Genomic DNA, 16,974 nt, shown 5'->3' with positions numbered 1-16,974 from the left:
GAAACAGAAGGTTTAGGTGTAGGCTCAAGACACATTGCAAATAGAAGAGTGATTTTTAGGCTTTTTCAAAATTCCCCTCCCAGTGCTGGGCAGATAATTAATAGCGACTTGTGGGCGCTGGGAGGACAGGCTAAGAAGCGGGTCAAAGGACACAGCAAATGAGATGCTGTACTCCTGTATTAAGAAGAGAAGGGAGGCGAAGGGGGTCTAGCTCCATGGGGTTTTCTATTTCTTCCCTCCTGTTTCTCGTTTCTTACTCTCAGACTTTATAGTTCAGGAGCCTTATGCTATAGAGTAACCAAGACTGGATAATCTTTCCTTTTTTTTTTAAACGGCTTCATTGTGGCATCATCCTTTACCATGAAATTCCCCTGAGCTAAATGGACAATTAAGTGATTTTTATTAAACTTACGGAGTTGGGCAGCCATCCACAAAATCCAGTTTTCAGATATTGTTATCATCCCTACAAGATCCTTCATGGGTTTGACCAACCTTAATGATGAATTGAGTATAAGGATAATGGCTGCCTTATTCAGTGCTTACTATGATCTGAGATGTATTTTAAGCAGTTCGTATGTACCGGCTCATTTAATCCTCATAATGACATGAGATAGGTACTACCCTTTCCCCATTTTACAGATAGAAAAACTGAGGCAGTGGCCACGTATATAGTAAGAGGCAGAGCCAGCATTGAACTCAAGCATGTTGGCTCCAGAGTTGTTGATCTTAGCCCCCGTGCCATATTGCTTTTTAATATGTACTGACCGTTTGAGAAGCCAGACAAAAATAGCCATAACTATCTGTGTTCTTTCTTTGTTTCACTTCACATCGTCAGTATGGAGTGAGAAATACAGCTTTGATGCAAAAATATCCATACATTTACATACATTTCCCTTAAGTAGCTGATACTGGAAATATGAAAAATTATGAATAATTTTATATGGAACAGAATGAAGTTGGAGTCTTGGCAGTTATCTGGTTAACAAATTAGATCATTGAGACAAAAAAAAAAATTCTGTTTGGTGGTTTAAAATATCCGGTGTAGCTGTCCACATTCATCAAATTAATAGGATAATTGCCAATTCTCTGCTCCACTTTGTTCTGTATCAACATAGCTGAAACACAAAGGGAAGTTTTTGCCCAAATGATACAAATTTAGTCACTTGCAAACATTCCTGGTCACTAACCTAGAAAGACTGTTGGGGATACTTGGAAATATTCCCAGAAATTCAGTTTGAGGATGGAACAACACACGAAGTATAATTGTGGTATTGCCTCTTTATGAAATCAACTACTGACATTTTAATCCATGTAAAAGCCTGTATCTACTTACAGATATTTCTGGAAAGATACCATGTCAAATGAGCAAAGCATTAAATAGGCATGTCATTTTCCATTAACCCTTCCCAAATGTTAATTTAAGAAAAATCCAATTAATACTCAGTGTGGTAAGGACTGCAAGTAGGAGCTTAGACTAGAGGCTTTATTTTTAGCAACAGCACTTTTTGGAGGTAGATAGAGGCAGTACCGGCTGAAAAGAATCCTCTTAACTCTGATTGTGTAGACAAAAAAAAAAAAATGTTTTAATGCCACCAATATAGTTCTTTTTCTTTCTGATACTGTGGTGGTTACATGTCATTACGCCTTTGTCGAAACCCACGGAATAGACACCACCGTGAGTGAGCCCTAATGTAATGTAAAGTATGGACTTTGGCTGATAATGATGTGTCAATGTAGGTTCATTGATTGTAACAAATGTACCACTGTGGTATGAGATGTCAATAGTGGGGGGGGGGGGCTTGTACACCAGTGAGGATGGGGAATTTATGAGATTTCTGTAGTTTGCACTTAGTTTTTCTACGAACTCAAAATTGTCCTAAAAAATAGAGTTTATATTGGGGCGCCTGGGTGACTCAGTCCATTAAGCATCCGACTTCGGCTCAGGTCATGATCTCACGGTTTGTGAGTTCGAGCCCCGCATCGGGCTCTGTGCTGACAGCTCGGAGCCTGGAGCCTGTTTCAGATTCTGTGTCTCCCTCTCTCTGACCCTCCCCCGTTCATGCTCTGTCTTTCTCTGTCTCAAAAGTAAGTAAACGTTAAAAAAAATTTTTTAAATAGAGTTTATAAATGTAAAAAATAGGCTATTTAAAAAAACGCATCTATTAATGTATACTTTTCTATTTAGGAATGAATAGTGTTTAAATACTTAAAAGCAAAAACCAACCCTCACCCCCCCCCCCACACACACACACAAATAAAAGCATTAGGTAGTTTATTTCCTCTAAGATTATCGGAGTATTTTGCATCCATATGCCTTGCTTTATTCATGAAAATTACTTAAACAGTTTGAGAGGTGGCCCCAGTAGCACAGAGAGCGTTCACCGTTTTCAAGGTGTGGAGGGGAACCCAGGCTAACCTTCCTCAGAGTCCTGCCTTTTGTAGATTTTTTTTTTCCTCCGAACACTTCTAATTTGCGATGTCTTCTGATTCCACTAACACTGAAGTGGCCCTGGGTTCCACTTCCCACTTTCATTTATCCACTGGGAAGATCGTCCACTTTGTGAATTGCTTGAGGCCGTCTAAAATCCCACAGACTTCCCTTAGCTGACCTACACATTCCTGAGACACTTCCCAGGGTGTCCAACCACCACATTCTACGCGAATGAAATTCATAGCATTATTAAACCAATTAAGGCACTATTAGAGAGATGAAAATGCTGTCCCCAGAATAGGAAATACATTCCAAATTCAGAGGACTTACTAATTAATTTTAGATGAGTTGCTCTTGTTCTTTTAGAAGATAATTTGATCACAGACTCCCCTTCCTTAGAAAAATTGAAGACATAACTTGATAGTGTTTTAACAATATTTGGGGAAGAGAGGGTTTGGTGAATAGTACCTACCCCAATTTTGTATATACATATTACATATTTATCTTTCGAAGACTAATGTATGTGCCTCTTGGGTGGGGTGCCTGGGTGGCTCATTCGGTTGAGCATCCGACTTCGGCTCAAATCATGATCTCACAGTTCGTGGGTTCGAGCCCCGCATCGGGCTCTGTGCTCACAGCTTGGCGGAGCCTGGAGCCTGCTTCGGATTCTGTGCCTCCCTCTCTCTCTCCCTCAACCCACCTGCATTCTGTCTCTGTCTCTCTCAAAAATAAATAAACATTAAAAAAAAATTATATGCCTCTTGGGTATCCAGGAAGACTTCTTAACAAATAGTAGACACCGTGAATGAGATCTGTCCACTTGTCACTGCTATAAAGAATTGTCCTTTTTAGATGGATTAACATCGTGTGGAAATACTCATTGTCTTAACTGCACAAAACACAGCGTTGGAATCCCAGTTTCATTTATAAAGTTAATACTGCCATCTACTCAGAATACTAATGGTTTTAATGAAGATGTAACATCTTGCAAACAAATAATTAGTTTTGTGCATGAAAGGATAAATAGAATCTCAATGAACGAAATCACTGATTTTTCTCAGAGCTCTCAGGCTGCAACCGTGTAGCAGTTTTTTACGTGTAGTTTGAAGAGTTTATTTGGTTATTCGGTAGTTACCCAGAGCAACTGTAACTCCAAAGTATATATAATACAAAGTGTGTTTATGCTAAATTCATGGAGTTGTAAGCATGGGATGATGTTCTTTATTCTTGTTTTGAGCACCATACCCAAAACACCAGGAACAGTGCCATCAGACCTGTATGAGTTGGGTAATTTCACTGCATTGAACAAATTATTTAGGCTATGTGTAAATGGTTTTTAAAATAGATGTATTAATTGATTTAGGATTTGAGCTACCTTTGTTAGTTAAGTGAGTCATTTCATAGTTGATCTCATCTCATAGTTTCTCATGAAAATGGCCAAAACTTCAGGACACCTGGGTGGCTCAGTTGGTTAAGTGTCCGACTTCGGCTCAGGTCATGATCTCTCAGTTTTTGAGTTCGAGCCCCGCCTCAGGCTCTGTGCTGACACCTCAGAGCCTGGAGCCCACTTCGGATTCTGTGTCTCCCTCTCTCTCTGCCTCTCCCCTGCTCACGCTCTGCCTCTTTCTCTCAGAAATAAACATTAAAAAAAGAAAGAGAGAAAATGACCAAAACTTCAAACTCAACCCATTCTACACTAGAGTTTCTCTGAAACACTGTTCATATTGGACCCAGATAATTCTCTTCTAAGGGGGCTGTCCTGTGCATTATAGGACGTACAGAGGCACCCTCGCCCCTAGCTGCCAGTCGGGACAGCAAAGTGGGGGAAGGGAAGGAAGGAATCCCCCCCACCCCGAGTTGAGAACCACTTCAATAGAAGATGTGGATTGCATTCTATACCTATCATGGTATTATTAAATACGATGAGCACAGCTGGGGACAAGCAATTGAAAAAACAAAATCAAAACAAAGCTTGAATCCCAAAAAGATCCAAGGAAACGCTAACAGCCATCTAAATAATGGAATTGCTTAAACTATATGGTTGATGTGGTTGGCATTACAGAAACCCTTTATTAAATGAACCTCACACCTTAAAGAATGTTGGACTGAAAATAATCTTCAGTGACTGCTAATGGATGAAATATAAAGATGAGGTATTGAGAAAATAGCAGATGCATGAAGCCTCATAAGCTCTCGTAAAAATGCGTTCCCACAAGCCCTTTCCATTTCAACAATCAGACAGTGTAAAAACGCACTGTTTTTTTAAAGAGTACAGCTTACAACCTGCATACAGGTAGGAATGTGCGTGTTTTGAGAAACTACACTAGCTTTTGGAACCACTAATACGAACGTGTTATTACAAAGGCAAGTTTCGTTGCCTGAAAATGGGATGCAGTGGGGGTATTGTAAATGATGGATTTTACATATTAGATGCAGGATACTTTCCTGTCCTGTGTCCAAAGAACTTCGTTGCCTAAAATTATGTGCAGCGGGCAATAGACACTATAATATAACTTGCTGAGGAAGGTCATGTTAGCTCTGAAGAAAAGGCAACATTGTTCTGCTTTTAAAATAAAACCCATCTTGGATAAGTTGATCTTGCTCCAATGTGTAGTTTCCATCCTACTCTGACTTCCATACATATTTAAATTATTTGTTTCAAGTTGAATATCTTAAGAAACCTTGAAGGGTCTCTTGGTGACAAGACCCATATTTAAAATATGTACATTTTGCTCAGAACTGTTCAGAAGCCATTTCAAACCAAAAAAAAAAAAAAAATTGAAAGCACTTCATAGACCGTTAATATTAATTTGCTTAATGGTTATAAAAATGTATTATTCCAGAGTTTTTCGTAGCAAATATGAAATGTGCAAAAGGAATTAATAATGTAAAGTTTCTTATAGAAAGTGAAATAATAGGTTACAGAGCAGTAGAGATTACATAATTTCTTTGATGTGAGCATTATAAGGAACATTAACTGATTACTGACACAGCCTAAGTATCTAGCTGAGTTATGCAATTGTTGAACCAGAACAGAAATTGTTCTATAGTTCCATAAAATACAATGAGTGATTGTTATCTTGTGGCTAATTTAATGCTTAAAGCTAATAAGCTATGAAAAAGAAAATGTTATGGGAAGCCTGTATCATTCTATATCTTACTACTGTAAATTTAGGTATAACATTGCATTTGTTAATGCCCAAACCATCTGAAATCTCCATTTTAAGACCGTAAATTCACCCGAAGCAAGTTTAGCGAATGTGGTATAATGTAGTTTCCCATGACTGGGTAATATTTTCTCTGTAAATTAAGAGAGGCCTTCAGTTGTGCTTTCCACTTTCAGACAACTTCTCCTGCAATATTATGTGGCAGTTTTTAACATCGCTCCTCTACGTAATCGAAAATAACACAAATGAAAGCCAAATAAAGAACATTTCTGAGAAGAATATTTTGCACACACACAGAGTAAATAAATATGTACATATGTACAGAACATGTGTGTATACACATATTTATGTACGTATAGATACACACAGGATGCTCTACAAAGTTTTCATTTATTTGGCGATCACGCTATTTTCCTTTGTCTGCTCCATTGCTTTTCTCTTATCTAATATTTAAGGCGGGACTGTGCACTTACAAGTATGATGATTAACAAGTAACATCTACATATCACTTTCTATATTAAAGACCTCTTCACAGACTAATTTAGGGCACATTCAGCCTGATTTTGCACTGTTTTCTGCCTATCGATCTTTTCCAACGAATGACAGAAACAGTCCGTGAGGTGGAAATACCATAGTTTCCAGAATGTAGCACAGGGTTTATATATTTAGTACTTTGTAATTTATAATTCTTTTGGTATATCTCATTTGAATCTGAAAGAACCACATGGAGAACGTCAAATTCTTGCTCTCATTCCCAAGACCAGTCTGCTAGGAAGTGTCTGAACCAGGACTCCTATCAGGATCTTATTTCAAACCCACTCCATGATGGAATCTCTCCTAAATTCTGTCCTATTTTGTCATACCTGCAAAGGAACAGGAGACCCTGAATTACTCACAAGCCACCTGGGGGGAAAGGAGAAATGGATTGCATTCTGTCTGCCAATCCAGTAAGCTTTTCATTAGCATGCTGGTGTAGATTTGGAGACGATTCAGAGAGCAAAATGTTCACCAGCAACTTGACGTCAGCGTGAAAAAACAAACCAGCTCGATCTGGAGCCACATGGGCACAGTCTGCTTCCTGGAACTGGGCTTGCCTACGTGGTACCACGAAGATTTGAACCATTATCTAAGATGTCATAAAATAAACTTCTTTTCAAATTCGTCCAACTAGAGCGAGTGAAGAAACTTTGGTCCCTGTAGGACAGGAAGAAATGGAAAAACTCGGGTGTGATCTGGTTTACAGCAGCTTTTGTCCAGTGACGCTGGACGGAGCAGTTGTTTTCATGGATAGAAATTGATTTGGGAATGAAAGCACGTGGAATAAACACGACTGCAGAACAACGCGATGGTGACGTCCAAAATGATTTCAGTTCTCGCGATATTACGTTGAATTTATTTAATCACTCATCATTGTTGTTTTGTAGATGCTAGGTGCTTGGCAGGTGCTAGGTGCTGGCGGCATAGAATTAGGAAGCTCTCTGCTCTCAAAGCGCTCTTTCTAGTCCGGTGTAGAAGACAGGTCAGTGCCGTGACATAGAGGCTGCAGGAAAGCACCAGATGCCATAGGGAAGTTAGGGAGGCACAGGGAAGGGACCCTAAGTCATCAGCGATTTTAGAGAAGGCTTACCTTCTGGTGGGAAGATGCTCTGTCCCTGGCACCGTCCACACGTGTGCCTTTTGTTCAGTCATAGTTGTTCAGACCCTCCTTTCACTCCCAGAAGGGTTCCAGGTTGGTTGTGCAATTCCCTGACCATCGTATTACTGCTAGGAAAGCAGGGAGGGAAATAACAGGAAGTGGAACGTGGAAAGGTATTCCAAACAGAGGGGATGACGGAAAGAAGTAGAGGCAGGGATTTCTTGGCCATACGGAAATCACGAAGCGACGATGGAACGTAGAGTGACCTAAGATACAGAACGGAATGAGGTTACAGACGCTGAACTCTTGGCCTGGCCCAGGCACGGGCCCTTTAGACTGGACACAAGCCATAAACACCTACGGCTGTTCTCATCATGAAGGGCCTTGTGTTTGAAGCTAAGGAAGCTGAAATGTACTTGAAAACTTCAGAGGGAGTGAAGAATTTTAAGCAGTGGAGGAGGAGAAGGAAGATAAGGGACCCACTTTGAGGATCTGCTGGACGCGTGTGTTGTGCTCAGCACTTCGCCGTACGGGTATGGCCTTCGTGGCAGCCCCATGACAGGGCCACTGAGGCTCACGGAGGCCACGTCTTCCCAGGTTCACAGCCACGGCGTGGCAGAGATGGGTCCCAAACGCCGCTCTGGATCATTTGAGTCTGTGGTTTTCATCACACACCTTGTGCCTCTGCCGGCTGCCCTGGGTCCGTTAGCACTGACCTTGGAATAGAGTATGTACTTCTAGGCGATACCCGCTGTCAGTAAGTGGGTATTGCCACTGAAATCATAGAATAAAGCCTGCGGTCCTCATGGTCATTGAATTGGTTATGAGATTCATTAATTCTGCATTGACACCGGGATGCCTAGAAGTTGCATGTTGGTCGAGTCTTTCCTTTTGCAAGGGTCTTCTTTTCCTTGAGCACACTTCTCCTGTTAGGGACTCTCCTGCCATCAGGCAGAATGGAATTGAGGCTCTGCTCTGCTTCTTCCAAAGTACTTAATTGTTTGGGGCTCACTGTACTGATAAAGGACATGAATACTGCCTGCCTCACAGGGTCGCTGTCAGGATCAAGTGAGAGAATACATGCGTGCACCTGTCACACAGGAAGCATACAGCTAATGTTAGCTGCCGTTACCGAGACTGGGGCCTGGCACCTAGTAGGTGCAACATGAGCCTTTGTTGAATGAATGAATGCATGAATGAATGAATACCCACCACATTTTATCGGGGAATGTGTCACTACCGTTGAATTTTCATGGAGCAAGAAGATCCCGTTGGAGGGCTTACCCACGTGGTCATATTTTCTTCTCGCAACTTTTCGACAAAAGAGCATCCGGTGGTGCCGTTCCAGAAGGGGAAACAAAGGAGACCAATCACTTCTCACCAGGCAGGATAAATAAGGTTTTGAGTAGAAGCAGGCATGCTTTTTCCAGCAACAGGACTTGTACATTCAGCCCTGACGTGTTTCTGGCAACATGTCATGCTATAAAAGGACATGGTCAAAAGGGAGGATGAAGTGTTTGGGAGAATGCTACCAAAAAAAAAAAAAAAAAAAAAAAGTGAAATGAGAGTGCAGGACGATCTGAGGAGCATAGTTTGAGCTACTGTAAAATTTTTTTTAACGTTTATTTATTTTTGAGAGAGATAGAGGCAGAGCAGGGGAGGAGCAGAGAGGAGACACAGAATCTGAAGCAGGCTCCAGGCTCTGAGCTATCAGCACAGAGCCCGACGCAGGGCTCGAACTCATGAACCGTGAGATCATGACCTGAGCCGAAGTCGGACGCTTCACCGACTGAGCCACCCAGGCTACTATAAACATGAAGACAATAAAAGAAGCTTTGGCATGGAGACCCTCTATGCCTTGGGAAGGGGACATCTTATGCATGAAGCCTTAAGCTAAAGCAGGGAAAATTATGCCCTAAGCTTTAGAAAAGTGTGGATAAGTCAGCCGGGAAAGTCACATGAGATCACAGATTAAATATCAAAGGAGGTTATGCAAAAATAGATGTAACTAAATAGTATTTGAAGATGTTAAAGAGAATTTAAAAATTATACTCCTTTTGATGCAACGAATGGAGTGACTTCCCAAGTTCCTTAAAATGAAAGATACACGCCAAATACAGCTTTGCTTCCTTTCACCATGGGCAAACCCGTTCTCAATAACTTGGAGGATGCCATCGTGTTTCTGTTTCGAAAACAGAAACTCTCGGGAACGTCAAGAAAATAAATGTCAAACCTGATGTCACAAAGAAAATGGAGTGGATATGAACTGAACTTCTCATATTTCTAATTGGTCAGGTTTGCCCTGAATATACCAAAATACATTTCAACACCTGTCCTACCCTTAGGAGATTTTCATTACCAAAAGTCTATTCCTGTAACATCATTGTTCTATTTTGCCACAATGTTATTTCCTGAGTAATAATAATAGAGAAGTGAGATTCTCCATCTTAATAATTCTGTACCTTCCTATTTATATTTTTATTTGGTACTGTCACTTTTAATTTCAAAATTATTCAATAATTATTTGTCCTCAAATCTTTTTTGAGAAGTTTTCATCCCACTCAGTTGTCACTTACTTCTCTGTTAATTTTTTTTTTTTTATAAATCTGTCATTCAAGTGTCATAACTTTATCAGTGCTCTGAATTTATACTAGTCTCTTCCACTCTCCTTGCTTTGAGCTTCCCAGAACAGGTGCAGGATTAGGTACTGTGGGAAATGAGGTGAGAGCTGAAATGATGTGGAAATCAGTGAGCTTAGGGAAGAATTGCCAGCAAGTTTGAATGTACTTCTCAAATTGTTCTCTTACTGCGTGGATTCAGAAAAATTTGTCTAAAGCCTGACAAGTCAAAGGAACGTTCTGAACCAATCATTTGAAACTACACCAGTTTCAACTCTAGTTTTACGGCTTTATGCTTTATAGAAATTCAGAAATTGCTTGGGAATTCATTTCAAAAACAGTGTTCCTACCTGGAATCAGGAATCATTGTTCCTAATTTTCTCCTCTCAGCCACCTTGTGGAGGGAGGCCTTTTAGTCAAAACCAGAGATGTGTATCAGGCATGTTTTCAGTTGGTTGAACTTCTTTCCATTAAACTCATCAGAATGGACCTGGATTGATAGTCAAGCTTTTATCCACACATTCTTTGCTTTCTTAAATAATGCATTAAGGAAAGTGTATTGCATTGTGTTGAAAGTTTGGGGTTAGGGAAGGTTTCTAGAAACTCGCATTTCTTTCTTTCAAACGGAGTGACGCTTTCATGATACAGGTCAGCCTTTGTTCTTCTTTTTATGACTGTTTCGTGAGATTGTTTCTGTCTTTGCACAGGAATTGAAAATAGAATTAATGATTCTTAAATAAGCTGTAATGAAAGCAGAACAAAGATGGGATCAGGCTAATAGAGCACTGCACCTGAGCACACTGTCCTACTGAGTACGACGGGCCACCGTCTTCGTCCTAGCTGCCCAGAAAGCAGAGCCTGTGCTGGGGGAGGGGGCTCGCACACTAGCACTGGGAGTACAAGCCCAGGGAGACACGAGTGAAGGGGAAAGGAAGCAAGACAGAAGTCAAGGAGGCAGGGATCGCAAAACATGAGACACACATTCCCAAGATGTTGTAGCTTCGCAACTAATCACTGCTGGTTGCTGGGCATGAGAGACTTCTCTAAAGAGGCCACAGGCAATGCCATGGGGCAGTCGTCTCCACTGGGGCCAATTTCCCACGCACACTGGGGATACGTTATCCGGCCAGCTGCACAGACTCTGTGGAAAGCAGAACTTCTTTGGCTCCAGCCCAGGTGCAGAGCCACTTATGTAAGTTGGTGCCAGGCTTGGGGCACCTCAGCCTCTAGCCCTGGTGGCAGCAGAGGTGATATGGCTGAGGGCTTCATGACTCTGGTGTCAGCCATTCCCGAAAGCAGAGTCCAGGGGCCAAGGCCTGAGGGTCAGGCAGGTCCTGTCTGTCAGGATTGGATCCATCACGGACAAGTTACTTAACTCCTTTGTGTCTCACTTTTGTCATCTGTAAACCGGGAGTCATAATAGTCACCATAATACGAGATAATTACAAAAACTAAACACCTCGATGCCTCTGATGTGATTAGAAAGTGCCTGCAAAGGTTAAAAATAGCTTGAGCCATGATGGCATCATTATGTGAAGTATGGAGCCCATACTTACATGGACTTACAGTGTTCGAGCGAGTTACAAGTTTATGCATAACATCAGTATTGAAAATTTCAGCTACCAAAAGTAACAAAAGAGACGTGGTGTATAGAACTTCCTCCGGATAAATCTATCACTGGGACAAAAACGAGATCTAAATTCAGTTCCAACAGCCAAGCTCCAGAGTCTAAGGTCTGGGCACAGTATTTTACTTGTGGGTATAAGAGCCTCTCTCCCGGCTTCCAGTGGCCCAGTCTTCCCAGTGGCCTCGCTATGCCCAGATCCTATTTCCTCTCCATGCCTTTCAGATCTGCAGCAGAGTGCTGACCACTCAAGTTCAAGTGACGGGAGGCTGCGGAAAGGGGTTTCTCTTTCCTGTCTCAGCTCTGTGCGCTCTCGGGCTCTCAGGCTCGTCCATTCGGAGCACCAACGAACGGAGCAACTCTGCTTTCTTTCCGTGGGGTGTTGCCAGCCTGTGCTCTGCTGGTCTCCTTTCCTTTCAGTATCAGCCACTTTTCCGGCCCTTGTGCTCAGTCGGTTTCATTCAGCCTGGCTCTGCATGGAGGCATGTTGCTTTAGACTATCTCGCATCAACACAGCCAGCCTTGAAGCTAGAAGCTAGATACACACAGATTCCCTCTCCAGTGTCTCCTGACCTTCTTCCTTGAGGATGAGAGGATGTGTAGTAAGTGTAGGAGTTTGCCTGGCTCTGTTTTCGTTGGATGCATTCTTACCGTGCGTGGGAACAGCAGAGGTAACTATATGCTCATGTGTCCGTTATCGCCCTTCCCATTAGCTTTCAAAATGCTTTGCTTCCATGAAACAACAAAAGTCGTTGACTTCACTGCCCAAACCGTTATTTCTTTCATTATAAAGCAAGCAGGGAAAAGAGGACTTCTAATCTTCTGTTGAGTCAAGCAACACAGAAATAGATATTTTATTTTGAGGATATTACCCCGTCTTACAATTTATTATAATGCATCTTCTAAGAAATGTCAAATTAACTCTCTGCTATAAGCATTTCTACTTTTAGCTCTTTAAAAAAAAACAAAACAAAACAGAGTATCAAATATTCCCTCAGAAAACACCCAGAGATGTAAGGTTTTCCCTTTTATAGGCGATACAATGTGGTACTGTTTCATGAATTTCATGAGGTTCTCCACCACCCCCCCCCCACCCAGCAGCAGTTTTCTCGGTTTCCTCTAATGGTTTCCCTAAAAAGATCCCGTTTCCTTTACCAGTGCCAACGACTGATTTATAGTTCACATGCTGCCTTTGATTTTTCTGGTTTTAGTGGTTTGGGTCATCTAATATTGCCCAGTTTTGCTCATCATTTACTATGTTCAGGCAATGTTGGATGTCTGCTTTCAGCTTTTAAATAGAAGAAATAATAACTACCTAGTTTGAAAAGCTCTTTGGGATTATGGGTTTGGTTAATATCCTCTAAAAACAATTTCAAAAAACTGTAGTAGAAGATTATAAATGACTTTTTACGTGATTGCATCCCCTGGTGCTTTGAAATAAAAACACAATAAAGAGTATAAAAGCACTTGGTCAGAAAGGCTAATCCTGAGTTGATGTCATTTACATTTAGATTTAAATAAGTCAGCCTATTTATTCTTTCAAACTTTGCTTCAGGTTTTAAATTGAGAATCCGTGGAAATTAAAAGTCCTACCTAGTTTGCTCAGATATATTTTGAAAAGTTCTAATGCCTGAATTCAGTTGACTTCTAAGCATAATAACTGTGATAAACATAAGGAGTGAGGAAATGTAACTAGTTATTTTTAATGAACCAATGTTATTGTAACAATTATTAATAATGTTCATCTACTGTGTGGTCCAGGTAAAGCAAAGCAAGGTCACTGATGTAATAACACACACTGTGCCTTCGAGATCATGGAGTATGCAAATAAGCCATATACAACTACAATAGTCATAGAGTCTGATCCCCCATTTTTATGCGTGATGGAGTATAAAGCAGCATGTCATAGTGGAAGACTCTTCCATTAGGAATCCAGACCTTGATTCTGGTTCCAGATGAACCATGTGACCAATAGAAAGGCAGTTTCTCCAATCAGGATGCCTTCAGGGATCTTTCCAAGGCCAGAATTCTAGGGCTCTATGCACTCTTAATTCCACTTCAGATGGCGAGTGGACGGACATGGGCCCACTACACGAGAGGACGCCCTCTAAGAATGGTGCATCTGCAGAAGGCTTGTTGAGATTCCTGGAACCAGCTCCTGAATAGGATGTGGGTGGGTGGGTGAGGGCTGTGAACAGTACACGGATGACCTTAACCTGATGGGGTGTGCGTGGACAGGGGGCGGAGTGGGGGGGGAGGATGGGATCATGGCTTACTTTTCTTCCTGTGCCCAAGAGTGGGTCCAACCGCAAGGAGAATGGCTCAGCATGTTCCGACACACATATGTATTTCTGTTTGGCAACTCAAAATTCTTCGGAAAGAGGGCATCGACTCATTTATAGCCAGGTCTCTTGATTCTCGGGCAATCTCTATGTTTCTGAATTCTACAAAACTCTTGAGGAAGAACTACAGCTAGCGTTTGAGTAATGGGCTTCTAGCTACTTCTGTACGTTTTTTTAAGGGCTTCTGCTCCTAAAGTAACCAGTTTTAAGCCACTGCAGAACGATGAGCTGACCGCATTCCAAAGCCTTGAAACCATTCTCTCAAAGCTAAATCTTATTTCTCTTGTCAAGTGATCACCTCCTCTAGGGAAATGAGGGGTGTAAGAAAGTACCATGGATATAAGAAATATTTCAGCAGTGAAAAGGGAAGAAAGGTGTTCTGGACAAAGAGGTGTGAATGTGTGTGGGACACAGTGAGGCACAGGGAATGGATGCAGTGAGTCCAGAGACTCTGAGGGCAAAATCAACATGGCTTCTGTTCCCCTGGAAAGCAAGCATACCATGAAATAGATGTCATCCCTTCATGCATCTTTGCCTTGCGAGTCCTCTAAAAATAAGCCTTCAGAGCCTTTCAGTTAGGGTTCACCGGCAAAACAGAACCAACAGAATGTGTGACTTATTATAAGAAATTGTCCCAATCCAAAACTATAGCGGGGAAGCTGGAAAGGAGAGCCAATGGCACAGTTTCAGTCCCGAAGCTGGTAGGCTTAAGACCGAAGGAGAGCGGATGTTTCCATTCAAGTCTGACAGCAGGAAAAGGTGGTTGTTCCAGTTCTGCCAGCCAGGTAGGAGGAATTTCCTCTTACTCTGCAGAGGGTCAGCCTTTCTGTGCCTTTCAGGCCTTCAACTGATTGGATGAGGCCCACCTGCGAGAGGGAGGGTGCTCTTCTTCACACATTCTACCAATCCACATGTTAATTTCACCCAGAAGTACCCTCCTGGACGTACCTGGAATAATATTTGACCGAGTGTCTGGGCACCCTGTGGCCCAGTCACGCTGGCACAAAATAAACCACCGTCATACCACCTCTCGGCATTGTAAGGGTTAATTATAAACATCTGAAGATATTCCACCAGCCTGATCCCTATACTGGCAGCTCGCTTGTGCCTCTTGTGTTTTTGAAAGTCTCACAATGCCACAGAAATTCCGGACCGTGTCTCAATGTGGAGATGTTGCCAACACTCTGCTTTGATGTGGACACTATTTTCAGGATCGGTAGCTAACTCATTAGAATTCAGAACAATTTCTATGTTCTGGTGGTTAAGTGCACGTGCTAGAAAGCCTGGCTTTGAGTTCCAGCCCTTGCCTCTTAAGAGCTCTGTGACCTTGGGCATCTAGCTTAAATCCTCTGTGCCTTTGTGTCTCCTTTTGTAAGGTGTATGTAATAATAATACCGAACTCGTGGTTTGTTGTGTGATGGAATCAGTTAATGCGTGTGAAGCTACAGGCAGGTTATGGGGGCATGGAATGTACTCCAAAAAATAGTTATCCCCACAGTCACATACCTTTTGTTGTAAAATGCTGTTTCAGCCTTGGCTCAGTATTGCTTAAGCATTGGTACTTTTTGAGGAAAGAGTCCTTATCAAGAGCAGTAACATTGAATACACTCAATTAGCATACGCTTTGGATAGACTAAAACCAAAACTTCAGAGCCTTCGTTGGCTTGAGAACGACACCAGATTTAGAAAATGAGTTAGAGAAGATGAAATAGAAAGTAACACATTTATAGAATATGCATAGGCTGTGGAGTATTTGATGTACTTCACTACTTCTGTGCAGTTTAGTTTGTTATAGTCAGAGAAACTGTCCATATTTTAAATGGTTCTTTGGCATCTTCACATAAAAAACATTTGCAAACAAACCAACAGTGGGTGGGGGTGAAATGCCGAATGATGCTTTTTGTCGGGGCCTGAGTTGTTAGCAGAAACAGGTGGATTGATTCGGGCTAGACTATCTTTGGGTTGAAGGCATTCACCTGACTGATGGAAATGCAACCTTGGGTAAGTCACTTGGACTCAGGGCTCCTGAGCCAGATGACAAAGTCACCAAATGTCTCGCTAGTCTTTTCTCAGTGTGCTATTTCTGACTTGTCCTAACAACCACTATCATTCAGTAAGTGATTTCGTATCTGTTTAGATAAGTTTGTTCACATAACATGAAATATATTTTCAGGGTGATGTGTGAGGAGAGCCTTTGGTTCCTTGAACTCAACCTCGTGAGTGTTTCGCTGTCTGTAGGGAGGTCTTTCCTTGTCGATGTGAATCTTCAGGGCACCTAGTGCCCTAGAGTACGGCTCGGGGTCTTTGGCGTGTTCCAGTGTTTGTATGACCCTCTGGATGCTGCTGGCAGCTCATTGATGGTGGAATGCGATGTCTGTAACACAGTTTTCTCTTTCTTGATGATATATAAAATGTGCCCATATTACCGTGTACTGGCACCTCCATCAATACCATTATTCGGTCTTCACAAGTAATTTTTCAGATTGAGACTTGAAAAGTTCCCATGTCTGAAATTAGTCTGGCAAGGAAAGTGTATTCAGAGTCAGCTCTTTGAAGCTGGCTGTATTAGCCCACTTGATTATTTCCTAGGGGAAATTCTTCTTCTAACTAAAAAAAGGAATGCTTTGCCCATTTATCAAATGACTGAAGATAGCTGGGGATTAAGTCTGAATGGAATGATTACTGCTTTCGAAAACCCAAATAATGAAAAGTATGTTGTTGTTATGTCACTGTTGCCTGAACCGTTCGACGGTCCTGCAGTTGTATTACCCCATGAATTTCCCCCTCCCTTCTTGTTCCTACCTCGTAAATTTGTGTATGAATTTCTATGCCTTCGTAATACTTACATGAAGCCTCTATCTCTGCAGGACTTTAGAGAGGAATGTTTGAACCATGGAGCTTGTCTATGTTCACGGTGACTCACGGTCGTTATCATTCTCAGCCATGGCTGTGGTGCCACGTGCTCTTTGTAAATATTATAAAGTTAAAAATGTTCATCATCAGGCGACTGGGATGAAGCGAGTTTGGGTCTAATCTGAAAACTCTGCCCTTTCTCGCTTTTGAGAGCTAGACTCAGAACACACTGAGCTGTGCCTCGGTGTACTTCCCATTATGTTTCTCTCCCAGAAATCAGGCCGTTCGTTTAATACTTCATCA

The 16,974-nt window shown here is 41.8% G+C and overlaps 1 protein-coding gene across 3 annotated transcripts in view; it reads left to right on the top strand.

Annotated features, from left to right (window-relative positions):
* Positions 1 to 16,974, top strand: part of TOX (thymocyte selection associated high mobility group box) — a 305,466-nt gene that overhangs the window by 140,682 nt on the left and 147,810 nt on the right. Inside the window, exon 1 of one of the 3 annotated variants that reach the window (XM_042973510.1) lies at positions 13,619 to 13,649. The exons of 1 other annotated variant lie outside the window; for it this stretch is intronic. In XM_042973510.1, the coding sequence (XP_042829444.1) occupies positions 13,644 to 13,649 (6 nt within the window). In that variant the 5' untranslated portion in view covers positions 13,619 to 13,643. Of the gene's footprint in view, positions 1 to 13,618; positions 13,650 to 15,773; positions 15,820 to 16,974 lie in introns of those variants that run through there. One more of the 3 variants, XM_015538751.2, reaches the window with a different exon arrangement.

This window comes from Panthera tigris, chromosome F2 (assembly GCF_018350195.1).
Source record: "Panthera tigris isolate Pti1 chromosome F2, P.tigris_Pti1_mat1.1, whole genome shotgun sequence".
NCBI lineage: Eukaryota > Metazoa > Chordata > Mammalia > Carnivora > Felidae > Panthera > Panthera tigris.
Note: the sequence above shows the minus strand (reverse complement) of the source record. Positions and strands in the feature narration are given on the sequence as shown.